The sequence below is a fragment of the Peromyscus maniculatus genome, chromosome 4 (assembly GCF_049852395.1).
Source record: "Peromyscus maniculatus bairdii isolate BWxNUB_F1_BW_parent chromosome 4, HU_Pman_BW_mat_3.1, whole genome shotgun sequence".
Classification (NCBI taxonomy): Eukaryota; Metazoa; Chordata; class Mammalia; order Rodentia; family Cricetidae; genus Peromyscus; species Peromyscus maniculatus.
The window spans coordinates 54,034,969-54,062,293 of NC_134855.1; the positions used below are offsets into that span (position 1 = coordinate 54,034,969).

The window sequence follows — 27,325 nt, forward strand, 5'->3', positions numbered from 1 at the left end:
GTTTCATAGGAACAAAGGAATTCTTTCTCAGGAGAACTATCCCAAACACCTAACCTCGTTTTCTGTCCACCATCTTCCCCTCCCCATCCCTTCACCTAAGAACTATTCCCCAAATCTTTCCTTTGTGCTAAGGATCCTGCCAGGCACTAAAAATCAATCATGAAACTCTGTGATTCCAGAATTCATGTTCTAAATGGGAAGAGGAAATGCAGACCAATTAGATAGCAATAATTTTGTATCTTTTAAGTATGCAAGGACCACAAATGTCCTCTGTTTTTTTCTTTCTCTCAGCTCCTAGCTTGGTATCGAGAACATTTTGAAGAGTGAACATTAATTCTATCGTTCTGTTATATCACTGATATTTTGGCACTGATATTCTATCTCCCCTATTTCCTAAGTTTTTCTTAGATAAAAACAAAATCTTTGGTACCATCTATAGAGAAGATGCTGGGAAAAAATAGGTCTTGTGTCAAAATAAGCCTCCAGGATTCACAGGAGAGGAGAATTGTTCTCTAGAACTTCATGGGTCTGGGTAGACATGCAAGGATCAGAATGCATTTCTTATTAGGAAGTGTGTATTATACATGAATGTATGGAAGGAGCAGACCTGGGTTACATGTCTTCAGTGTCAGATTTCCCTTGTGTGATAAGAAAGGTTGTGCATTGGCAGAAACACACACACACACACACACACACACACACACACACACACACACTCACATGCACATACACAGACACATATATTCAGGTTCATAATCTATTTTAAGTTCCAACAATTGATTTTGCTTGTTTGTTGGAGACAGGGTCTGGCCATGTAGCCCAGGCTGCCCTCCAACTCATCCTTTTGCCTCTGCCTCCAAAGTGCTGGGATTATAACAGTGACAAGTTATTTTGACTTACATTTCTCTAATAAATCAAGTATAAAAGTCTATATCTAATGGTAGGATGTGTATGAATAGGCTCCTAGGAATCAAAAAACTCCCTGATACTACAGGCTGCACTGTGTAGTTTCCAAGAGAGGGTCTCCACTTGGTACCCAATTGAACCTAAGACCATAAAAGAATTAAGACCCGGTGAGGAGAGTCTTTAAGAGTTAAAGATTAAGACCCATGAATAGGACAAATTTTCGCTTCATAAACTCAAGGCCTCTTAGCAGAGCTCGCTGACATAATACTGTACTTACATCAAGAGCCACAGACTGCTTGGCCCAGGACTTCTTTACTTGATCGTACATAATTGTGTTGTTGATACCAAGGCCACAGAAGATGACAAAAGCCTAGGACACAGAAAGCCTGTTAATTAGAAACCGGAATAACTCACAGCCAAAATCTAATATGAAAGCAGGAGGTCACCAGAGACAGTTCGGAAAATATAATTTTATTGTGCTCAGAGGTGGGCCTCGGGGAAAAGTGCATTAAAATTCTTAATTACTATTGTCATGTAAGAACTTTACAGCTCACATTGCACATGAGGAAAAAAATCATTACTTTAATGATACTGTGAAGAAATAACTTCACACATTTGAAAGCATACAATGTGTTTAAATGTGGTCTTAATTTATTTGGGCAGTAGACTGATTTTAATTATTCTATTTGATTTAACCAGAAGCAACCCCTTTCAATAGCAAGGCTATAAAATGGTTTGGCCAAGAAACTAAGGAAGAGAAGCCATGAGGTAAGAGCTAAGGACAACGAGACTTACTTGGAACCAGTTACTGAAAAAAAGATGCGATTAGAAAGAATAACGATATACTTTTTTGGTGGGTAGATTCTGGTACAGACCATGAGAAAGCACATCAAAGCTAACCTCTTCTGCTGGAGACACAAGGGAACAGAGCCTTGTGAACTAAAGGGACACAGGGGACATATACCTGGCGGGGCTGGCTAGGGGTCTCATGACTGCACATGTTCGAACAAGACAAGGATGGTAATATCAGACAGAAATGGAGGTAATTCAATTCTGCCATAAGACTAAGATAGAAGGATCAAAGGCTACAGATTAATCCGATGAGTGAAAACACAATCGAATCTTGCCTGTACATTTATATAGTCTTCAAATCTTCCTCTTTTCTGGTACGACATTTAACTATATTAAAATGATCAATGTTTATCCTAACAAATGTGGGCAAGAAAACTGTTGGCAACTCAGTTCTGGCCCTTGGCTTACAAGTTGATTGCTCACCTCAAAAAGCCGCTGGTCTGCATCATCGAAAGGTTTCCCGTCCAGTCTGTTCAGCACTTGAGCGACCCCTGGTGAGGGAAGGTGGGGACAGTGGTCACGTCACTGTGACAGAGTATGCTGTAGCTAATTCCGTGAATAGCTTCACACACTCATTGTCAACGCCTACACCCCGGAGGTGTGATAGAGTTGGCAAGTATATTCGAATATATGCACACAGTTTTACATCTATCACTGAATCTATTTATCTGTCTATATAATACATAATTCTACCCCCCCCACACACACATACACATGTTGGTGTTTGGGAGGGGAAGTGTAGCATAGTGATTAAGAACATAGGCTCTGGATTTAGATCACCTTAGTTCAAATTTTAGTTCCCAATGTCGGCTGTGTGACCATGAGCACATGAACTGTTTTAGTGATGAAATTCCTCATCTATACAAACAGAATTAAAATGCAAATCATCTCAGAAGATTATAAAGATGTGAAATAAGTTTTAAATTTTCATTATGCACACTCAAGACATACAACGCCATATTATGGGACACACATGGATCAAAGCAAAATTAGTTCTGTTACCTGCTATCAATGGCTCACACACCTCTAATGGACTCAGTTTATGGGGGCTTTCTCTTTTCAAATACATTCCCAGCATTACACCAGATGTGTTGGTATTTGACTTCCAAAACACAACTGTCCAACTGAACAACTCAATCCTGAAAGCCACTAGCCTGTATCCCCATTTAGTAGAAATAAGCAAATAAAAATAGCTATAATTCACCAGGTGGTGGGGGCTCACACCTTTAATCCCAGCACTCAGGAGGCAGAGGCAGGAGGATCTTTGTGAGTTTGAGGACAGCCTGGCCTACAAAGAGAGTTCCAGGAAGACCAAGGTTGTCACACAGAGAAACCCTGTCTTGAAAAATCAAAAAAAAGAAAATAATAGCTATGATTCTAAAGTGAGCCTGTATTTTTAAAAGTATCTAATTTCCCACTGGTGAGCTAACTCACCGAATTCTCCATAACATATAACTAAATGAAAAGTTTTTAGCATATATCAGGAAAACCACAGCCTGAACTTTGAAGTAATAGCAGATGTTTATCATTAGGATTGAAATGTAGGACTGTACGTGAGGTTGCATTCAATCAATATACAATTGTTTCCTAAGGACATTTTTTCTCTTTTAAATATAGATATATTTAAAACTTTATATGTGATATAAGTTAATTCTCCTTTGTAGTCAGGCTCAGATTCTAAGAGCCTAGAATAATCTTTATGCTTAATAACATACTAACATGCATTTGTGCAAGTTAAGCAGTCCAATGGGAGGAAATCCTTTAGGAGTGTAGGATGTGGGCTGCAGGGGTAACTCAGTTGTCCAGTGTTTGCCTAGTGAGCAAGAAGTGCCACAGACATTGGGTGTGGTGATGCACACTTGTAATTTCAGCACTCACAATGCAAAGCCTAGAAGACCAAAAGTTACAGGTCATTCTTAGCTACATATAGATTTTGTCCTAGTCAGGGACACATAAGACTCTGTCTCTAAATAAATAAATAATTTAAAAAATCAGGCCTTGATGACACTCACAGGGCGCTAAGTCTTTGGCTACGTAGTAATAGCTTTGAGCTTAGCCAGTAATCTTAGGGTGTAGTAGAGAGAAGCAAGATTATATATTATGCACCAAACACATCCATCACCTTATGTCTCTTAGGAGAAAAGAAAGTCACATTTCATTGTGTTTTCACAGTTTTAAGTAAGCCTTTCTCCTTTATGATTGCATAAGCTTAACCATGACTCTTTCTTCGCCTGGGCTTCTGCATCGACTCTGCTATTTTCCTGACTGAGTTGTTTAGTTTTGTTGGTTTGGGTTTTGGTTTTTTGAGGCAGGGTCTCCGATAGTCCCAGGATGGCCTTGAACTCATTGGGTAGCTGAGGATGACCTTGAATTCTTCCTGCCTCTATCCCTAAAGTGTTGGATTTCACGTATGTGCCACTATGCCAAGCTCCGACTGTGTTTTGAGGAAAAAGGAAATGGCATGTAGGGAGAAAAACGTTGGAAGCCGCCTTTGCCTACAGTTTCCTTATTGTGGGGAAAGTGTCTATTCAGAGACATGCCAGCAATGATACATGTCCAGATGTGTCCAGCACCTTTTCACCCACACTATGTGTGAAAGCTCAGGCATGGACATAGACATCATGGGAAAGTTAGGACTCTGCGAGTTTAATCTTGATCCCTTTACTACCTGTGTCTTTGTGACTGTTTCAGTCTCTCTCCCCGCCCCCTCTGTCTCTCCCTACTTCCATCTCTATTCTTCAAAGTCTGCAATGTAAAATAACAAAGCTCAATTGGCAGGCTTCTAAGACCCCTCCCAACCTCAGAATTGACTAGTGCTTTGAGCTTAATACATATTGGTTCCTGTTCTAACTGATGCCCACTCGTTAGTAATCTATGCTTATGGAATTGTGGAAAAGCATGGAGACACAGCTTGGTAAGTTCTGAGGAGGCAGAGGAAGGAGGATTGTCATGAGCTCCAGGCTAGCCAGAGGTCAAAGGCAACACATGCACACAGTGGGGAACACATAAAAATATATGGACCTGTTTTCTGTGTTAAAGAACAGGGTCTGTTGTTTCACAAAGAAGTTAGAACCGTGTGGGTGATATCTTACCAATTATTTGGTGGTTGCTGTTCCAAATAGGGACACAGAGAACAGATCTTATGTGAAAGCCAGATATCTGGTCAGCCTAGGATGGAAAAAAGAAGTTAATTGTCATTGAATATCAACCACCTGTTGAAAAGTCATTTCTGTATACTGTACTCTAACATTTTTTTGAGACAGGATCTGACACTGCTATCCAGCCTAGCCTTGAACTCACGGTCTTCTCCCCTTAGCCTTCTATAGCAGAATGCCATGGCATCCATCTCATCTCATCTTTTGATAAAAACACTCCCTCTCCTTTTATTATGTCACAATGAGCAGCACAAGAAAATCAAATTCAAACAGAATGTATTTGATAAAGAAATCAGATAAGATAGCAAACTGACCTGACAACCCCAATCCCCACAACCACAGAGAAATGGACCTTTGGTCCAGTGAGAAAGGCCAGCCTGTCATCCTACCATTATAGCCAGAAAAATATGAGAGCAATGATGAAAAGATATCTTAAATATTCATTGAGAGAGCTGGGCGGTGGTGGTGCACACCATTAATCCCAGCCCTCGGGAGGCAGAGCCAGGCGGGTCTCTGTGAGCTGGAGGCCAGCCTGGTCTACAGAGCAAGATCCAGGACAGGAACAAATAACCACACAGAGAAACCCTGTCTCGAAAAACCAAAACCAAAAAAAAAAATTATTCCTTAAGAGTTAAGAGCTACACATTTTTAAGAGTTAAGAACTGTGTACTGAAATTTTTGAACCTGGAAGTTAATTTACAAAGCTAATTTTATATTTGATATATTTTTGAAAAAATAATTTTCTATGTTGGTTTTAAAGTGAATATGCATGTAGAAAGATGCAAAATTCATAAGCATAGGGTCTGCCCAGTTTTCATGAAGTGCATGCAACCAAGAAACAAGAAGTCATAGTGACTTCCTGGCTCCTCCCTCTTCCCTGAACCAGTGCCCAGATTTCTACAAAACTAGGATACTTCATTTAAAACTGATAGAAAGTGAGTCACGAAATGTATGCTCTTGTGTGGCTGGCTTCTTTTCCAGAATATTATATTCTCGTGGTTTATTCACTTCGGCTGTTACACAGTGGTATTGCGTTCCCCTGTCTGAATGTCACACTGCTAATTCATTCCACTCTTGGGGAATACTGACTTCTTGCCAGCTTAATCACAAGTAATTTACCTAGGAATATTCTTGTACATGTGTCACACACGTGAATGAATTCATTGTGTCTGTAACTAAATAGAAGCGTGGATTATAGGCACGTCAAAGTCAGTAGATACATCCAAAAGGCCTCCCAAAGTGGGTTTGTTTTTTTTTAAACCAACTAATGAGTGAGTGTGTAAACGTTCAGCTGCTTTACACAGTCACCACTCAATACTGTCTGGGTTTTGTTTGCCTTGTTTTGTTCTAGTTTTAACAATTCCAGGAGCTATGTGGTTGATTCTGGTGGTGAAAACACTGACCATCTCAGATAACCAGGAGAACCATTTACCATGGCGTGTCTGTTTTTCTAGCATAATTATCAATGCCTTTGTGTTTTCAAAAGCATACCCATTCAGACTACACATCATCTGGGGTCCTTCCTGATGGACAGTGAAGTTATGTGGCTTTCTTGTGTTGTCTACAGCCATTTTCTCTTTCATAAAATATCTCTTCAGAGGTGTTTTTCCTACTGGGCTGTCTGACTTTTAAAAATCAAATAATAATAAAAAAGCTTGTTCTACATGATGGATAAGCGCCTCTCTGTCAGATATATAGATTATAAAAGTTTCCTCCTTCTATGCTTTTGAGTTAGATGTCCATAATACAATATTGCCCAATATTGCAGGTTTTAATTTATGGTTAAGACACTTTAGTATCTTGTTGGAGAAATCTTTTCCCACTCCTTGCTCATGGAGACTGTCTCCTATTTTCTTCATAGACTCTGTTGCTTTCACTTTAACTTAGAGTCTAATTTTTGCATGGAATGTGAACCATGGGTCGAAACTTTAAAATGAGAAATCGCCATTTTGAGGGGGGAAATCTCTCCTTCAGTCTGAGGTACTCTCATTTTCATTAACCAAGTGTCTGTGTTCGCTTGTGTCTGTTTCTGGACTCTCCACTCTCTCTCTGTTGATCTAGATCACTCTTTCAACCCTTCTGCCTCAAGTAAGTCACCATACCTTACTGGGCAGTGTGAACTTTTAACTTTACATTTCTTCAGTATCTAACAGTTCCATACAAATTTCAGGATTAATGAATTATATATGTGCTGAGCACACTGCTGATATTTGGGGGGAGGTTCTGAATGATCAGCTACCTTGGAGAAAACTTGTCTTGATTGAGTTGAGACCTTTAAAAAAAGGCTCATATTATTTTTAATTGTGTTTATATTTGTGTCCGTTGGTCTGTCTATGAGCCTATGTCCATATGTGAGTGCAGGTGCCCACAGAGGCCAAGAGAGGGCGTGCAATCTCCTAATGCTGCATTTGTAGGCCGTTATGAGCCATCTGATGTAAGTGCTAGGAACCGAACTCCAGTTTTCTACACAAGTCTTTATTGCTAAGCCATGTCTCCAGCTCCCCAGAGTTGAGCCTTTTGATCAGTAAACATTCTTCAATTTACTTAGAGCTTTTCAAATTTCTTTCAGCAAAGTTTTATATGTAGAAGTCTTACACATAATTCGTTACAATCATGCCTTGGCATTTCAAAAGTTCATGTTATTTTAAATGGTGCTGTTATTTTACTTTCTAATACTTCATAGTTTTCCTTTGGCATCTATGGGGGATTATTTCCAGGGTCTTCAGGGAAATAAAAATGTATGAATATTCAAATCTCTTACATAATATGGTACTATATCTGCATACAATGTATACACATCTTCCTAGATACACAATCTCATCTCTCGGTTACTTACCATACCTAATGCAATGTAATATTATGTGAATGGCTGCTATAGGGAGGAACTGTTTATAATGGTGTGAAAAAAATCTGTTTATGTTCAGTACAGATGCATTTTGATTCTGTTATTGTTTTTTAGCAGGATCTTACTATATGGTCCGGGCTGGTTTCAATCTTGAGGTCCTGCTGTTCTAGCCTTCTGGGTGCTGGGATGTTCTACCACCCTTAGCTCAAGATGCAATGTTTTGATATTTTCAATCTGCAACTGCTTAAATTCACAGACACAGAGCCCACAAATACAGGGGCCCAGCTGTCATTGGTACTGTGAGAACCAAAGTTACATTTTAAGTTTTAATAGCTATGCTTAAGAGATCACGAAACAAAAATGCCTCTGATCGGCAAGCCCCTTGCCTGAGGACAGAGAGTTCCTGAAATGCTGGAGGCTGTTGTTCATGGGAGATAACAAGCCACATGTTTTCACTCCCCTAAACAAGTTTGTTTGACCCATCTGCACCAGATGTGCTTGGTCACATGTGGGTGGGAGGTACGTAGGTAGGAAATGTGTCAGGATGTACACTTGCCCTTGATTGGACCTGATGGGAAATGCAATGGATTATGAGTTTTCTTTCTTAAGCTGCTGCAAACTGTGATTCTGGGCCATTTCCCAGGAACCTGGGTATGGACCTGCCCAGAGCCCATACACCTGGCCAGTCTTTAATTAAAGCTTGCTTCAAATTGGGCTTTAAACTGTGGTAGTGGTCTTATTTTTGGCTGGTGAGTTTAACAGTATGTCAAAATAGAATTGAATTTTACATAACAAATTTGTATCCATCAATCTTCCTATATCAATTATTAATTTTAATATGTCATTTGTACATTGTTTTGGAGTTCATAGCCACACCATTGTGCCATCTTAGTCCTCACTTCTTTTACCTTTTAATCATATGATGTTAGGCCATGTGATGCTCTCCTTAGTTTAATACAGAACACAGATAGGCTTTTAAGAATCCTAGCCTAAACATGATCTGAACAAGGACAATACCAATAGACGTGCTAATGTGGAAGGGTAAGCTTAGGGGGCCTCAACCGTAGACAAACAACTGTAGACCACTAAGGAATGTTGAGAGTGGAGAGGGACAGGCAGAACAGTTGATTATCTATTACCAGAGAGTCAGCCCTGAAAACACACATACAAGTCACACTATACAGACTGAGCAGGGTGTACTTAGTATTTAGTATTTAGAAACATACACACACCACCACCACCACCACTAACAACAACAAAACAACAACAACAACAATTAAAGAAAAAGAGGCCATGAATTTGAAGGGTGATGTCAGGTCCAAATTCTGCTGCTTAGACAAAAGCCAGTACTCCTCTCTATCAGTGGAGCCATTTCCCTACCACTGGCAGAAGGGACAAAAGGCTATCTGTGGTGCCTATTAGCATACCCAAGTGCATGCTGGCCTCCAGGCTCCCTCAGTATCACACGTACCTGTCACACCTTTCAGAGTCTGTGCTGGCATCCTGGCCCTTCTCTCCCCACCCGTTACCCTACATTTCTCCAGCTCACGGACGTCCCAGCGCCCAGTTTCTCATTCTCCTTATAACCCTGCTATTTCTGCTGCGCTGCTTCCTTTTGGTTCCCCTCTCTCGGTCCTCTTCTCTCGTCTTCCTCTCTCACTCTCCCACTCTCTCTTTCTCCTCTCCTGGCCCAGTCCAGTCTGCTGGCTTTGTTCAGTCCACTTTCTCTCCCTGCTCCGAGTCTTCCAGATGCCTCTAGCTGTGCTCTCCCTCACATCTACAATAAAAACTTCTCTTAACCATACCATGGAGCGGTCATGTTGTCAGTTTATACATCTGGTGCCAAAACCTTTAGTTTACACAGTGGGTATATATGGGAAGTTTTGGAGGGGGGGAAGGAAAGGGGGAATAGTACAATTATATTACAAACTTAAAAATTGTTTAAATTATTTAAAAATTTAAAAAAGTATTCCAGATGCAAAATAAACAAACTAAAACAAAAATATAAGCATAAATCATTCATCCAGTGTACCTTCCCACAGATATTTATTAATGCCTCCTATGTACATTGCAGAGTATTGGGGATATAAAAATGAACTCAATCATTATCCTTGAAGAACTCAGTCTACTAAAGATAGAAATAAAGATGGGATATGTGTCCAAGTAGACAATGTTCGGAGCACAGTATTTGAAAAAGCTCCAAAAAGACTACAGAGAAATCAGGAATGGCTTTAGATCCTTTAATTAACAAATCTTGGAGGATGGCGATGAAGATAACATTTATTGGCTGTTCACTGTGTGTCCGCACTCCCTTCAGCACCTTCCCGTGAATTATTTTATATACTTTTAAAATAACCCAGTGAGGTAGGTTCTGTTATCGTCTGCCCTGATCAGATAAGGCTTAGAAAGATTAACTACCTTGGATGGAAGAGCCTGGTTCACAGGAGGCCAGACAATAACAAACACATCCATCACAGTTATCTTTTGAAAGAACAGAATGGCTCTCTCCCTAAGGATAGCATCAGAATTAAGACAATGTCAGCAAGCAGGAAGAAGAGGCAGTCAGGCTGAGGGAGGCTTCCTGGGAATAACCTATGGGCTAGTAGCCCCAGCTACTCTAGAATGGCTGGGCCCACTTTGTTTGGACAAGGAAGGGTCACCCAGCACCGGACAGACAATGGTAGTCTGAGCCAGTACAGAACATTAGGTATGCTTGTCTCCCCCATTCTGGGACAACTGAAACCCTTATCTAATCTCTCCCATAAATCCCAGGTAGCTGAGGGATGTCTCACATCACAGAGTGCAATAGAGAAGGAACATTGAGTGAGACTGGAGAGCTCTGGAGTCCAGGGGTGAGAAAAACAAACCTTACCTAGGCTGCTTGCCAGAAAAAGGAATTTGTCTGTACCCTATCGCTTTTAAAGCAGCGTACTCACCACAAACATTTCTTGATTCTGGGTATATGAGCTCTCCCATCCATGAGGATGAGAACATGGAGGTGTTTGGCTTGAGTAAAGGTGGCAGTGGGGAACCTGGGAAAATCTGAGGGAAATGCTGGGTGTTCAAGTTGACCCTGGAACTGGGATGACAAAAGAGCACAGGAGCTTTGCAAGGATAAAATCATCAAGGCAGAACCGGTCCAAAACCTAAATAATGAAGACTTGAAGGAGTGAAGCTGGGAGGACTCGCTGCGTCTGGCTCAAAGGGACAGAGACAGGGCAGGACTCCCGAGCCTACGATCTTTCTAAAAGAAAGTGCATTGCCACAGTCTGTCTAGAAATTGATTCATTAATGTGTATCTGGAGCATAAAAGAGTATCAATAACCTCTGACTTATTGATTGCACGCATAATGCCATGTGTCTTATGGTAACTGTCAAAACTATGCACAAAAACTTCCATGTAAGAGTATGAGCCACAGCTTTATTTATCACAATGATATATCAAAATGGCATGAATATTCAGAAGTCAGTTAATTAAATCATAGCACGTCCATACAATGGAATGTTATGTATCTGCTTAAAGTCATGCTATAGAATATATCTGGACATGGAAACAATTTCCTATGTTAGGTGATAATTGTGCAGGTATTGATGGATGTGCAAACATGTGTATGCATTGACAAATCCTTCAAAAGCTATAATCACAATGGTTCTCTCTGAATTGCTTACCTCTGGGAGTTTAAAAATGACTGATTCTAGTTCTTAAGTTTTAGATAGGGACTATAAATTACTTGCACATGAGAAAAAAAGTTGTTCAAAACAGAACAAATACGGGAGTAATGGTGTTAAAAGCATAGAGTGATCAAGTAGGAGAACTGAAAGAGGCGTGTTCAATTTAGCAGCAAGTAGGTTAATTAAAGGTAGAGATGGTGCAGGGATGAAGGGGTGGGATCTGGAATAAAAGTCAAGTGTAGCAGAGGAAGGTCAGACCGAGAAAGCTGTACTGTGTGGACCTGGAGTCTTTAATCTGCTGAACACTGGAGGAGCCATGAGACAACAGAGAAGGTTGGGTCTTTACATTTCTCTCACAGTGACTGAGGAAAGAGGTTCTCCCCAGCTAAGAGACTGGTGAATGCGTGCGTGCGTGCGTGCGTGCGTGCAGTGGTGGTGGTGGTGGTGGTGATGATGATTATCATTTTTGATGATTCCTACAAGGAGAGAGAGAAGGACGGCCAAGAAAGGAGGATGGGTATCAGAGTATGAAGAGAGTGAAGTTTCTGATTTAAGATCATTAAGACATTTCTCTCACTGCTGTTAGTAGTAAAATATTAGTAGTAAAACATGGAAAGATATCCTAGTCTAGGTTAGTTGATGGAACATATGGGGCAGGAAGGCCTAAGAACCCATTCCATCCTCTGTGGGAGCTGAAGGAGCAGGAAAGTGACACTTACAGATGCACAGGACTGTCAAACAGTGCATCCCAAGTCAGGAGAAAAGAATAACGCAGCATAGAAGAAAGAATAATTCCTAACCATTTGTGTTATAGCTTAAATCTGAAATGATTCCCAAAGGCTGAAGGTGTAGCCTCTTACTTATTGACAGATGTTGGGACCTTTGAAGATGGTGTTCAGTGGGAGGAGGTTAGGTCTTTGGAAGGTATGGCATTCAAAGAGATATTGGGATTCCAGCCCTTCCTATTTCTATGATGGCTGCCATGAAGTGAACCAACCTTCTCCATCACATGCTACTACCACACAGGCCCAAACAATGGGACCAAGCAATCAAGGATTGAAAGTGTAAACTATAATAAAACTCATCTCTGATTAAGTTGATTGTCTTGTGTATTTTGTCTTCATAATGGGAAGCTCTTAACTGATATCTGACAACAAATCTCCAGATTATATCAGCAAATGAGACAAACAAAAAACAGATGTTGACTGAATGACTCCAAGCAAGTCACCCCAAACTCCCCATGCCTCAATGTTATCATCTCTGTCTCCTGCATACCAAAATGGAAACTTGCTATTAACGCCAACTTGACACAAATTAGAAGCACATGAATAGGGAGACTCACCTGAAGAACTGTCTTGATTTGATTTGTCCCAATTGTGGGTGGCACCTTCAGGTAGAAGCCCAGATTAAAAAATAGTATTTCATAAGGAAGCTTATCTTGCTTTTTGCTGGCTTAGCCTCCCTCTTGCCCCTGAGCTGATTTAACCCAGCTGTTGCTGATTCCTTCACTTAGAGTAGAATCAGCATTTCCAAGTTTTCATAGTGGAATATGAGCATAGACTCCCCAGAAATTTTCCAGGTTTCCAGGGCCAGACTGGGAATACTGAGGTATCCTGCCTTGTGGATTGAGTAACTACGGGTACCTCCAGAGAGAGACAGCTATTCTGGGACTACTCTGACCCTTGAGGCAGCCCATCTCAGGTATAATTTGGCTATCATTGTTTTAAAGCTCACTTAATAAATTATATATATTATAAAGGAATGAAAGTATATGTCATATATATTCATCTCCTTGTTTCTGTTTCTCTAGAGCAATACGGTTCTCAATCTGTGGGCCATGACCCCTTTGGGGGTGGCATATCAGATATCCTGCATATCAGATATTTCATTATGATTCATAACAGTAAGCAAAATTACAGTTATGAAGTAGTAATGACATAATTTTATGGTTGGGGGGTCATCACAGTATTGAAGGGTCGCAGCATTAGGAAGGTTGAGAAGTACTGCTCTAGAGAACCTGACTGAACATATTCAGATTTTTGACATAACAATTGATTCTCTGTTTCTTTGTGCTTTTTCTTGTTTACAACTTGTTTTATGAGAATATATGCGTGAATGTTTTAATGAATGTAGAACATTTTTACAATGCAGATAGTATTAACACCAAAAGAAGTGCCCGTGAAAATATCTCTGCCTTCTTGTTCCATGGGCTTCTACCTAACTATCCTGATATAAAATTCACACCATTAGAGTCCCTCGAATTAGGCTATGTGAAATGAAGCAGCCTTCCTAACAGGTTATAGTTCGAATAAATAAACTCTATCGGGGGCCCAACACAGGCCAATTAAAAATCTACCTACTTAGAGATCTGCCTACACCTGTCCTAATGGGACTCTTCCAGCTAACAGACCCAATTAAATACTGTTGATGGTTTTAGCTCCTGGATCCTTCAAACAGACCTGTCGTATTTTCCAACCTTCTTAACGCAGACAGAGGAAGTGTAAAAGGAATTGGCAATGGTGTGTTGCTACACCTTAATCCGCAACATGTTTCCTTTCCCTCCTCAACATCATTCTCAGATTCATGTACTGGTGAGCCCTTCTGGTTCTAGTACTAAATACTAAGTGCTAAGACTCAATCGAGGAGGGAGCCGGTGCTCAGGTGGTCACTTCCTTGAAATGAGGGGAGAGACTTTTTTTTCCCACCCTGAATATAAAATTAATTCTAATATCTTCTACATCATCACCTACAAACGAATGATTCCTTAAGTTCTTAACAAAACAAAGCAAAAACTCAACCAACGGAACAAACAAACAAAGAAAACCAGAGACTATAAAAATCCCGTTCTTTGTGCTCTGACCTGAGGCCGAGGGAGCCCGTCCGATTCTGTGAACTGTAGGGCTCCTGCTTGTCTTCACTACTCACTCCTACCATTTTATATCTTGCTGTCTTAGTAACTCATGTTCTCCTAGACTCCCCAGGCCTCCTCCTTATTATCAGGAATTCCCGGGTCCACTGTCCAGTCTTCCCTACCAAACCCCACTTTTGAGAAAAGATCTGAAATAGCTTGTGGTGTGGGCGGCTGGCAGAGGAGAGCCAGAAGCGCGGGCATGCATGCAGATCCACAGAGTTCATTCCTTGACGGTTGCAGCTTTGCATTTTCGTTTTTACCAGAAGCATAACTGATGGAACAGAAGGTGTTCCAGAGAATAGAGAATGTGTCGTCCTGCCAGGCTGGCACTCAGAAGTGCTCTCTGTGATGCTCTGACAGCCGAAATGGGCTCTAATGCTCAGGCAGAGGACCTTGGAGTCTGGGGCCCCATTATCCTTAAGTGCTACATTACAAGGGCAAGTACTTTTGAGTTGTCTATATCAGGCTTTTAAAAATCAGGACTTCACAGAGAAAAACTGCATGGGATGGAAGGGGGAGGCTTAGGGTCAGAACAGGGTCACAAGTCTTAGTATTAATTCTGTAACTCAGTGTCTATCATGGCAGAGGGCATCTGAGTGATGGTGGGATTCCTGCCACCCCTGGATTTATAAACACAGAGACTGCCAAGTCAGTTCTTGCATAAAGCTCACCTTAGTTTCTAGTTATTTTCTGCTCTTCCCATTACTTAAAGAGCCCTTCCTATTTAAATGTTGGGTCTATCACTCATTCTTACTGTTGGCAGAAAACAAACTCTAGATTGGATAGCTCTGGAAACTCTTCATGTAACTCTTCAATTGGAAGAAAATACTAAAATAAGCAGTAAAATATGAAACATTAGACTAAATAACGACTGGTGTTCTGTTGGTATCTTTATGTCAGTGTCTTTTTTTAATCTAGGATGAAAAGGACAAAAGGCATCACAGATGATGTTCTAGAGGGCAGCCAATCAGAAGAGTTGAATTCAGAAGCACTATGCCCAGCAAAAGTAAAGCTAAAATTGTGAGTCAGATCATCAAGACAGTTTCTGCATATGCTGTTAGGACAGTATTAAACGAAGATCTCAGAATCCAACTCCAGAACACTCCATACAGAAGAAACAAGGAAAAACAAACCATCTGAATAAGTTCATTTACTTCTACTCACATTTTAAAATCCTTGAATTTTTTTTTTTATAATTTTCAGAAGGTTCTCAATACCTTGGTAAAATTTAAGTCATTTAAATCATAAAGATTCTAAAACCTAAAAAAAAACTTTATAATTTTGCATGATCATGAAAATGATACAAACATGTGAAAATGTGAAAGCAATAAACCCAAAAGCTCTAATTTATCATCTCTGGAGATGACGGTGGTTAACAGTTTGGAATCCTACTGTCCTTACCTTTTCTTGAAAACATATCACTGTTCACACGTCAGCATGTAATAGACTCATAAATACCACACGGTACTGGACAACACCAACGACAATGTCCATAAAGCACCAAGCACTGTTCTAGTTATGGGTACATCCTTGAACAAAACTGAAAAGCTTTTTCACCTTCATAGAGCTTACATTCTAGTGACAGGACATTGCTGAGGGAATGCTGGCCTCTGGGCATGCCATAGTTTCTCCATCTTGAAATCGCAGCAGTTAGGAGGGGCTCATGAATAACTTATAAGGTGACCCATATGATGACCCACAAGATACTTGAGGGCCCTTCTGTCCACAAGGGTATATAAGCTGGAGTGAGGGGACACTCTTCTTCAGTGGTAGCTGCCCATCTATTGCCCGTGCTCCTATAAGTAACTTAGAATAAACTCACCCTTTCACCCAGCTAGACTTGGTTAGAATCATGTCTTTGGTCTGTGATTGGCGCTCTGTATGGGGTAAATAGATACCTGTGCATGTCTCCCCAGGAAAAGTGAACACCATAAAGATAAAAAGTGCAAAAGCAAAGTACGTACTAGAAAGTCCTAAGATTATTTGGAAAATATAACAAGGTACGAGGGGCAAGGGCCCTTGTTATGATATTAGAAGTGCCATCTGAGGAAACAGCAGTGTAAAGGCTGTAAGGTGGATGTGTGAGTGGCATGCTCTAGGAACAAGGCCACCAGTGTAGCCAGAAGAGCATTTGTCAGGACTAGGGGTAGACAGTGGTACACCAGATCATGCAGGGCATTACAGACCTCTGATTGAATGGCATTTGGCTTTTTCTTTCACAGAATAAGGAGGCTTTGAAAAGCTATGATATGAGTCACAATGTAAAAGCGGCTGGCTACTGTGAGGAGACTGAAGTACAGAGTTTAGAGGGAAGATGGAGGGAGACCCAGCACAGCAGGCCACGGCTACAAACTCGCCTGCAGATAATGGCAGCTTGAACCGTCATTATAGCTGAGTGGTGAGAGGTGGTCATTTTCTGGGTAAATTTGATAGACAGGACTAGTTGGACCTCTTTATGAATCAGTTGTACAACAGGAGTGAAAGGCAGCATCATGCCTGTGAAATCCCTCACATAAGCATCAGGAAGAACTGAATTACCTTAATAGAAATAGAGAAACAGAGAGAGACACAGATATGGGGGAAGAAGATTATAAGCTGTTTTGTACATGTTACATCTGAGGTATTTATTAGAAAACAATTTCTAGATACACACACACACACACACACACACACACACACACACACACATTGTGCTATAAGAACTTCTTTGTGCCTTGCATTCATTTCTTGTGGATATTTTTTCTTACCAGGACATACAAGTTGCTTTATGGGATGGGAATTTTGTGTGGATTCATTCTGTATGGCCTTTAAAATGCCTCCCCGATACCACCTTCTCCCCCAGCTTTGTACCCATCTTGTTACCTCTTCCCCCTTGAATGAGGAGAGGGTTCTGAATAGATAGCAGTTGCTTCCTTGGCAAAGCCAGTGGGATAATCATCCTGAGGTTACATGAAGTCCCTCTTGCCATTATATTAGCTTGTGTTTCAGCTGTTTGGAATGAGCTCTTCCTTTGGGGAGTGATCTGAGAGGGCCACCCCACCTTCAAGACCTCAGGGCAACCCCTCAGAGCCTGTGCACATCCTTGACCACTGACCAGTAAGTGAATAGAGATTTACTCTACCAGGCAAGGAACTCCATTCTGCCAACAATCTGCTCAGCATACTAATGCCAATGCTATCTGGCTAGCACCTTGACTTCAGCCTTGGGAGACCCTGAGCAGAGAGCCAAGAGATGCCATTCCCAGACCACCAGGAGCTGCATGATGGAGAGTGGGAGTTCATTGCTATGTAGCAGCAGAAAATCAGTATATGTAGCATTGTGACAGGGCAAGATGGTTCTTGCTGAGGCCACGTCAAGTTTAACTAGAATTTAATCTTGATGGAGAATTCCACGGGAAACTAGAATTCTAGAAACCAAAGATCAAGATGTCTTAGCTGACTAAGTATCTTAGCTTCTGCTGAACTGCCTGTTGGTGTGAAACCCCCTTCAGCTAACTGCTTATCTTGACTTCTGTTAAACTACTTGCTTGCTGCTGTGAAACTTTCCTGAAGCTGATGAGAAAAATGTTGGGGCATGGTTTCTGCCCTCAGAAACCCTGTGCTCTGGAGATTGGAGACCACACTTGGGTCCCTAAATAATTGAGTGTAGTCCCAGCCAGCTGGAATAAAGATTTTCAATTGTCTATAAACTGTGTCTGAGTGGTCATCCCTGGTGGGCTACCCATAACAGCATCCCTATCAACATCTTTAGAAGCAAACATGGACACTGCCTTCCCCTAAGAGAAGATATATAATGGCTAATAAAATATAAAACCTACTCCCAAAGCCTATCAACATGAGTGTTTTTATACTACTATAAATAAATAAAGTCATGTATATTAACATTTTTTCAGGTATTTTTCTAAGATCAGAGTCTTGAAACAAACAAAAGAAATAGTGATCACCATAAGTAGCAAATTTAAAACTCATTTTTTGGGGGGCTTCATAACTATTTTATATCAAATTCTGTCACAGCTTCCAATAAATTCGGCCTTAAACATATGCATGCTTTCAAGACCAACAGGCAGCACTGGTGGTGTAGTGGGGACCTGTTCCACCCATGACCTTGACTGTTTCACCCATGACCTTGACTGTTCCACCTATGACCTTGACTGTTCCACCTATGACCTTGAGGTACCAGCCTCTAGGGCATGGCCTCAGGGTTAGTTCTTCTCTCCCTCATGGGCTTGAATAATGCCGACTAACTCAGGGTGCAGGAGCAGTGTGAGACAGGACATTAGCCTTCCAGGACTCTGCAACGATTTTGCATATCCTGTTTAGTGAATTGTTTTCCCCAATATAATTTCTAAATAAATAGTTCCGTTATCAATATCTGTGGATTATCTGCAATATTCTGGCACCAAGACTCTAGGCATACCGGCAGCTAATCACTGTGGCTCACCTGCCACTTCTCCACAAGGAGGAAACTCCATTAACTATTTAAGAGGATTACAAAGGGAACACCCAGCAGGGGCCCAGCTGAGACTTCTTGGCCCACAGCCCTATCAGCAGGGACCTGAGGGCACCTGGAGCAAGGTTTGCCTTGTCACCCCAAAGCCATCCTCTGTAGCTTCTTCCACCGGAAGGAAAAACCAAAATTTGAAAATAAGGACCATTCTCTTCCTGTCTATGTTTGGGCTGAGTTCCTAAGAGCCTCCTGGAAATCATCACATAGTAGGAATGACACAGAAATTAGAGAGCCAGCTTACTTTTATACTGGATAAGCAAGGCGAAGTTTGATAGAGTGAATTATTTCTTATTGAAAGAATCAATAACACTAGTTCCAGGGGATCCTATATCTTCTCTGACCTCCACAGGTACCGGGTATGTACAAGGTCCCCCCACATACACACACATACATACAAACAAAACACTCATATACATTAAACAAGTAAATCTAAAAACTTTTTTTTTTCCATTTAAAAGAAAAGTCATACAGATATGTCTCAAACCTGGGACAAATGACTAACCGGGGCGCTTATTAGCATATCAAAGCTAACCTGGCTGCCAGGTTCTCCCAGCATCCCTCAGTCCCTACCTGTCACAGCATCCTCCTGGCTGCCACACCCTTCCCCAGCTGTTCCTCCTCATATAATCCAGCCATTTTGGCTATGCCGGTCCGTTTTCCCCCTTTCGCTCTCTTGGCCCAGGCTGCCCCTTTGGGTTCGTGGCTCCTCTTTTGCTCTCCATCCCCGTCTCTCCTCACATGGCCTGCCTCAGTCTGGCCATGCTCACTGGACTCTCCCAGATAGCTCTGTCTCTGCCCCCTCCTGGGCTTTCCCTTATATCTACAGTAGCCTTCTCCTCCCCCAATTCTGGGAGCAGCCTTGTCCTCCTTTTTATTTCTTTTTTTCCCCTCATTCAATATTACTGATACATCAGCAAAACATTGAACTCAAAGGTCTCTCAGAAACCTGTTGGATAAACAAAACAAGTCTCACTCTGTCAGACAACGCTCATACTTGCAGCATCAGCCACATAATGCTGAGGACAAAAAGCCACAGGCAAATACACACAGTATTAGCCAATTTGAAGTTCAGAGAGATAAAAATACAAAACATAGTGGGTAGAGTTTTAAATGTGCGGAACGAACCCATACAGGACAGCAAAGCAATGCCAAATTCAGGTTCTGGATACTGGTTACCCACGGGGGTGGTGGGTAAGGAGATGGGATCAGGGAAAATCAATACAAAGATTCTAAAGTAATGACCTTTTCTAAGTCTGGGGGTAGGCATATGTTCTCTTATGCCTTTACAGGTAGTCTATGAACTTAGGGGAAGGCAACGGTTTGCTTTTCCTTTTTCTTTTTTTCTTCCAGAATTTACCTTCTCCATGGTCCAAAGCTAAGAGCAGAAGGTAGCAATTCACACCCAACCTAGTGCTATGATCTAGGTCAGGGAACACTTATCTCTCCCACAGCCAATTAAACATGTTGACTTTGTGACAACTGGCAATTATGACTTTTCTGCATAACCAAACTCTTTGGGCTGTTCATTTATTATCAGTGACAATCATAGAACACTGAGAGCTTTTCTTCATTAAAATGTATGCACATAAATCTTCCTTTAGGACTCCTTCTTTCTCAGCTCAAGAAGAGAGACGCAGAAAGAGACGGGACTTCTACACAGCAATCTCTGCTCCAAGCACAGTGCTGCAGTACGCACATACTGGTATCCTGCCATTTTCACTCTGACAGTCACACAACCCAGAGGCCAGGGTACCCCTCCTCATAAGAGAAGTGAAGACATTGGGGCTCTGTACTTTCCCAAGTTCAAACATGGTGTCTCAGGTCAGCAGAGAGCTGGAAGGTGGTCACCACTAGAACAGCTAATAGTCTCCAACCCAGACTGGGAGTTCATCAGTTTCCAAGGTGGGATCATCAAAGCCAGGAGGAAAAGGAAATGTATGGGGGATGGAACCTGGGAGAGGAATGGTCCAAGAGCTACAAAGAGGGGGATTTTAAGGGATTTACTATCTCCCTGCAGATATACACAAGGATGATCTGATGACAGTTATTAATCAGATTAAGATTCTTGCATCCATGACATTTCTGGGTTCCCATAACAGCTGTGGACATGATGGGCTGCGGCATCTGAGAGACAGTAGGGTTGCATCCTCCCACAACTTCTAAGTATAGATCCACTCTCAATGTCTATGAAATGGCTGTAATAACCCCCTAGTTTTTGACAGATCAGGGATTACATGTCCCCCTGTTGCTAGGAATCTACCCTCTACTCAATAGCCAGTGGGAGCATTTTAAAATACAACTTGGGGTGGCTCGTGTGTGTCATCCCAGTACTCCAGAGGTGGAGGCAGAGAACTGCTAAACACCAAGATCTTATCCCAGAAACGCAAGTAAGTTAATTAGATTAAAATTTAAGAATACAAGTCCCACATCTCCTGCACTTGAAACTCAACTACTAATTCCCATTGTGTAGGTAGGTAAACCTCAAATTGGTTTAAAATAGCTGTCTCTCCCGCATCATCTACTGTGGCACTCTGCCACATTAAACTAATCCTAGTTCCTCCAACTCCCCATGCTCACTCAGCTTTTCCCACAACACCTATCTCCTCACCTTTCTTCAAAAAGTCCAGCCACTCTTTCAGAATTAAACCTGTCAGTCTTCAATGGAAAGCTTTGAATGTATCCCTCTCCATGTATATACATCTATACGTATCATCTGCATTTACCAATCCAGAGGCATTTTATAAGCTTATCTGAGTACACCCACATGATATTTCTATACCACCCTAGAATATAAACTTTAAAACTGTTTTATACATGCTTCATGTCAGTATAATGTTCCTATATAATTTACATTAAACAATAACAACCCATTTTCTGTTTCTATAATGGCCAATTTTTAAAATATGATGGTGATTCTAGCATCTGTTGGCCAGAGAGCATGTCATATACGCATTTTTACTATTATTTTACAGTTTAATATAAAGTCTGCCCAGTAATGAAAGAGTATCAGACTGAGGATGGCCATCTCTCCACAAGTCTGGACAGACCCACCCAGTAGTCAGTCTACAGTAGGCAATACTGGGAACCAGATCATAGAGCGTGCAGAAATGTCAGTTATCTTGGTTATTGTGGCTCTGGATGACATCCCTTCTCCACCTCAACCAGAAAAATCATCAACACTGTGTGACAACAGAACCTCAAATAGAGGGCTCCTCTTACCTCAGCATCAAAGCGCGGGTCCTGATAGGCATCGCTGACATTCACGGGAAGGCCTGTCGAAGCCACCAGCTCAGCGATGCTGTTGTTTATCAACCAGTCGGAGTAAGATGACTTCTCCATGCTTTCTTTGAAACTGCCGGAGCACCAAGCCAGCAATGAGAAAGAAGAGAAACTAAGTTAGTCGGAAAGTAAGCTTTGCAGACTACATTAATAGCAACAGTACCTGTCCTCATCACCGAGGGACAAATGGTATTAGTCATAGAATGACAGGCAGATAATTATCAGGAGCCACTTTATTTCCCCACTAGAGTGGAAGGCAATCAGACCATGAATAGAAACACAGATCCCCTACAGGCCAGAGAGTAACTTAGACTGTGTTTAAGCCTCAAGGCAGACAGATATAAAGCACACAATCAGGTAAAGACCAAAACCGACAAGACGTGACACCAACATGTGGCTTTGTACATTTCCACTGGGCCCCTCAGCTTGACCCCCTGCTGAACATCCTAGATGTTTTGGTACCAAAAATGAGGGAAACTGGGGAAAAAAAGTTAGACATTTTTGGTATAAGGATACAACAGAAGGCCTTATGCAGGCTAAGCTAATGATCTGTCTCTGAGCTGTATTTCCAGCGATAACACAGCCCTATCAGTATTACCAGTCCATACTGCAGTTTATATAAGAAAATACTAACACTGTACACATTCGTGCGTAGTTATTATTACACTGCATGTACCCATTTGGACTCCATGGCATGCTGGGAAGGGCAAGAGCTGTCATGGAGACCACTAGATGCATAAATGAGCAGGAGCGATAGATTATCTACCACCTTCTCTATATCACATCTGTAGGGACTGATGCTCTGTGACTGGTAAACTCGGGATATATTTGTGATGTTATTCATCTCTTAATGCAAATATAGTACAAAGAGTGCACAAGCTGACTCTCTGTGGCTCTCTAGATGCAAATGGAAGTTTTAATAAGAGGCCCGGGTTTATGGCTATTAAGTGGTACGTAAATCAAAAAACCTCAAAGAAAAGATATTTTGTTTTCTAACACAAACCACAAAGTCTGTGTTCTGCTTTCTCCTTACTACTTTATATTTATGACAAATGAAGCTTTATGTTATGCTTTAATGAAAGCAACATAGAGGAAGAAATGTGGTAAAATGTACCTGATATGTGAATCTAGGCCAACAAAATCATTTCTAAATTTATAAAAATATGTGGACTGAATTTTTGATGCTCTTTCAAAGAGGCATTGACTTGCCAATACATTCTATGTTGTCTGTATACTGTATTTTACAATACATTTATTTTGTGTATGCATGTGTGTGTGTGTGTGTGTGTGTGTGTGTATGTAGACCAGAGGCTGATGTCAGGTGTCTTAACTGATCACTCTCCATTTCATTTTTCTGAGAGTCTGTCACTGATTTAGTTAGGCTGGCTGATCTTGAGAAACCCACCTATCTCTGTCCTCTAGTACTTCAGTTATGGATGGGCTCTGCCAAGCCCCATTTTAACATGCATGCTGGGGATATGAACTCAGGTCGTCATGCTTGCCATGGCAGGCATTTTACCAACCAAGCCGCCCCTCCAGCTCCGTACAGTATAATTTTAGAAGTGTTTCATGATCAACTAGTTTGGGAAGTGCTGGCCTCTTATGTGCTATAGACTGTGGAAGAAAGGGCTGGAGTGGGACCTTAGAAGGACCTGAGTGGAAATGTCAGGGAGGAACCCGAGATGAGGAACAGAAGGGACAAGGAGCCGGCATTAACCACTTCACCAAGTGTCTTTCAAGACGGGCATAAGTTCACAGGAGAGGTTGCAGGTGTGAGGAAGAAACACAGGAATTAAAGATAAACACAGAAAAATGAGTGACCAGATAGTGAAGAATAAGACTAGAAAGAAGGCCAGGGCCTGAGAATTGAGACTGTAATAAGTTGCTAGGACCTTAGCTCTAGGCAACAGAGAACTGTTTAAGAATATGGAAAAGAAAGGCTACATGATTTTAGGAAGCTTAATTCAGAGTAGTGAATAAGACATGCTAGCTAAGAGAGACCAAAGATGAGAGGAGCCCCTCGTGGGCTACAGATGCCAAGCCTATGTCAAGGGCGTGGGAGCCACACACTGGTGGTGAACATTCTGTTCCTGAACATCTGGTACTATTCATAGCAAGAGTGTGTTTTGAGATGTGAGAAGATGAGAAAGGTAACAGGTGTTCCGGAGCATGGACTGATTGCTCCTGGGGAAAAGAGGACCAGGACCTCAATCAGTTCTCAGGACTGCAAAGCTGACACAGAGGTGAGATTCTTTTTAGGGACGTGAAATTTAAATGGCTGGAATTTCTCAGCAAGGGCTTGTGTAGAGAAACTGAGATCAAGGGGAGGAAAGGAGGTGAAAGCACAGGGGAGAAAGGAAGAGAAAACAAACAGACTTACCATCACTGTAGAACAAGGCTAGTATGGATGTTTTGCTAACCAATGTGTTGTCTGCATGTGCATCTTTATAAGACAGATGTGAGTCTCTCTTTCCTATCAGCTCGGAAAAACGGAAGCCCAGAGATGCTCTCTAACTTCCCAAGAGATCTGATGTTTACCTAACTCTCACTCCTTACTCCCAGATGACTCTGTTTCTTTATTACTCTTTAGGAGCTTAATAAGCAGAAGAAAAGCAAGGCTTGTGGACCTCAACTGAATGAGAGAGAGAGAGAGAGAGAGAGAGAGAGAGAGAGAGAGAGAGAGAGAGAGAGAGAGAGAGAGAGAGAACACCAGAGAGTTTGGGAAGATGCAGAAGTAGTGAGCACACCGGTCTGAGATGCAGTGAACGGAAGGAAAGAAAAAGGCTACATTTGTGTAGAAGAGCCTCGGGTCCCCACTTACAGAATCCCCAAAGAAGGAAAGACAGCAAAACACCACTGAGCCGGCTGGGGCTCCTGAAAGCCTCCTTCTAAATCTAGGACGTCTTAGAATGTTCTCAGTTCAGACCATACACAGCCCTGGAAGAACTGCAGCATCACACAACCGTTGGAGAAGGAGGGGCACTGATTCCATGCAAGGCACTGGTCAAACAGTCTGCAGAAAGCTCTGGTCTCTGCCCTTACCGCGCTGACCACCCGGCTGAAGAGGAGACAGAAGCACACTGGCATTTAAACAACACAGACATCGAAATGCCCAGTACAATTCTCAAATGAAAAAATTGCCATGCAGCTAGTGGCCAAGTCCCCGAGCCAGTTGAATCAACTGTGGCTGCTGAAGGGGCCCGGGGGCTTCAGGAAGGAGGTGGGATCTGAAATGCTCTACAACTGGGACCCTGCCACAGCCTCGCTGAGAACCACGCTTGCATCTGTACAGTTGATGGTCCACAGGCACATATGCTAAGGTTTAGGAGATAGGCTACCCAGGGAGAAATCGGCAAAGTCCATCTGTCATGTACGTCATTGTGTTAGTCTGGGCGGCTGTAACAAAACACCATGGACTAGGAGGACAATAAAAAACCAATATTTATCTCTCATGGCTCTGGGAAAAAGCAAGATGAAGGCCCTTACAGATTTGATGTCTGGTTCCTTCTTTCGTATTTCACATGGTGGGAAGAGTAGGAGAGCTCTCCAGGGCCTCTTCTAGAAAGACACTAATCTCCCATTTATGAAGGCTCACCACATGAGCTAATCATCTCCCAGAGGAAACACCTACAGATAGTCTCACACTCGGGACTAGGTTTCCACATGTGAATGTTCAGACCATAGCGATCATATTCTGGCTTTTACACCAGTTCAACTTTTCAATCCCAGTTGCAGCTTTCAAAACCTTGCTTCTTTTCTGCGTTCTCATTTTTTAGAAGAGTGATTTTGTGCAATATAATTCAGATCCTCATTTTGAAGTCAGATCTATCCCATTCAAATGGCCCTTTCTACCACTGTGATTTCAGGTGCGTTACTAACACTTCATCTGTAAACTGGGTATCGTAGTACTAATTAGACAGCTGTAGTTCAAACAAGGGTAATATTTTAAGTCAAGAGTTTCAAATAGTAAACATCTTTTTTTTTTTGATATATTTATTTATTATGTATACAGTGTTCTGTCTGCATGTATGTCTGCAGGGCAGAAGAGGGCACCAGATCTCATTACAGATGGTTGTGAGCCACCATGTGGTTGCTGGGAATTGAACTCAGGACCTCTGGAAGAGCAGTCAGTGCTCTTAACCTCTGAGCCATCTCTCTAGCCCCCAGTAAACATCTTTTAAAAGCATCACATCTGCAGCAAATTCTTCACAGAGTAGTCGGTATTCCTTTATACAGTACAGCAATGTAATGCATTTAATCACAAAGAAAAGGGCCCCAGTTAGTTCTGGTTTTTAGTTTTTGTTTCTTTTTTTGTTTTTTTTTTTGTTTTTTGTTGTTGTTCTCTTAGACAAGCTTTGCTAATCAACTTGTTCTGACTAATAATGACCCTTGTATTCATTAATGTTTCTTTTCTGTGTTGATTGCTGTTGGAACAAGACATAATTAAGACCATGGATAGCTCTGCAGACATAATGGGTCTCTCTAAAACAGTGGCTCTCAACCTGTGGCCTGCAACCTCCAAAAGACCATTGGAAAATACAGATATTAACATTATGATTCATAACAGTAGCACAATCACAGTTATGAAGTAGCAATGAAAATAATTCTATGACTGGAGGGCACTACCACATGAGGAACTGTATTAAAGGGTCACAGTGTTAGGAATGTTGAGAAGCACTGCTCTAAAAGGCATGAATGCTGATGAAGTCTAGCCTGAATATATGGATTTGCTTGCAGTTGTACCACCAAAGAGGTGCCTTCTTCAAATTCTCACAGAGATGCGTATGTGCTTTGCCAGTGACTGGCTTCAATCTCTTCTTCAACACATCTGAAAGATGGGCTGTAATATTAAATTGCATGTAATATTAAATTAAGATTGCTTTCAGTGAGGCAACTCACTACACAAAACACAGCATTCGTTTTGTTGAAACTCAGTTTACTTTCTAATAACCATCACCTCTTGTAGCCAGACAGCATGCAACTCTCTATCTGACAGTCCTTTAAATATTTGGCAGCTCCCAGGGTCTTCCCAAAATATCATCCTTCTCAAATATACTTATGATTTCTCCAACAACTTCTTCTGTGGCATGTCTTCCTATTCATACCAATGCCAGACATAACTCTGCAGGAAATGACCCTCAGTATGAAGGCCAGTATAGAGCAGCCTTCTCCAAAAAGTCTGAGCATTCCAGGTCCTGT

The 27,325-nt window shown here is 41.6% G+C and overlaps 1 protein-coding gene across 3 annotated transcripts in view; it reads right to left on the bottom strand.

The window, feature by feature from the left end:
- Pde11a (phosphodiesterase 11A) overlaps nucleotides 1–27,325 on the bottom strand; it is a 364,881-nt gene that overhangs the window by 167,161 nt on the left and 170,395 nt on the right. For all 3 annotated transcript variants that reach the window (XM_006972471.4, XM_042275494.2, XM_076569730.1), the window contains exons 6-9: nucleotides 22,067–22,199; nucleotides 4,851–4,926; nucleotides 2,182–2,249; nucleotides 1,184–1,276 (exon numbers count right to left, since the gene is read on the bottom strand). In XM_006972471.4, the coding sequence (XP_006972533.2) occupies nucleotides 1,184–1,276; nucleotides 2,182–2,249; nucleotides 4,851–4,926; nucleotides 22,067–22,199 (370 nt within the window). The remainder of the gene's footprint in view (nucleotides 1–1,183; nucleotides 1,277–2,181; nucleotides 2,250–4,850; nucleotides 4,927–22,066; nucleotides 22,200–27,325) is intronic.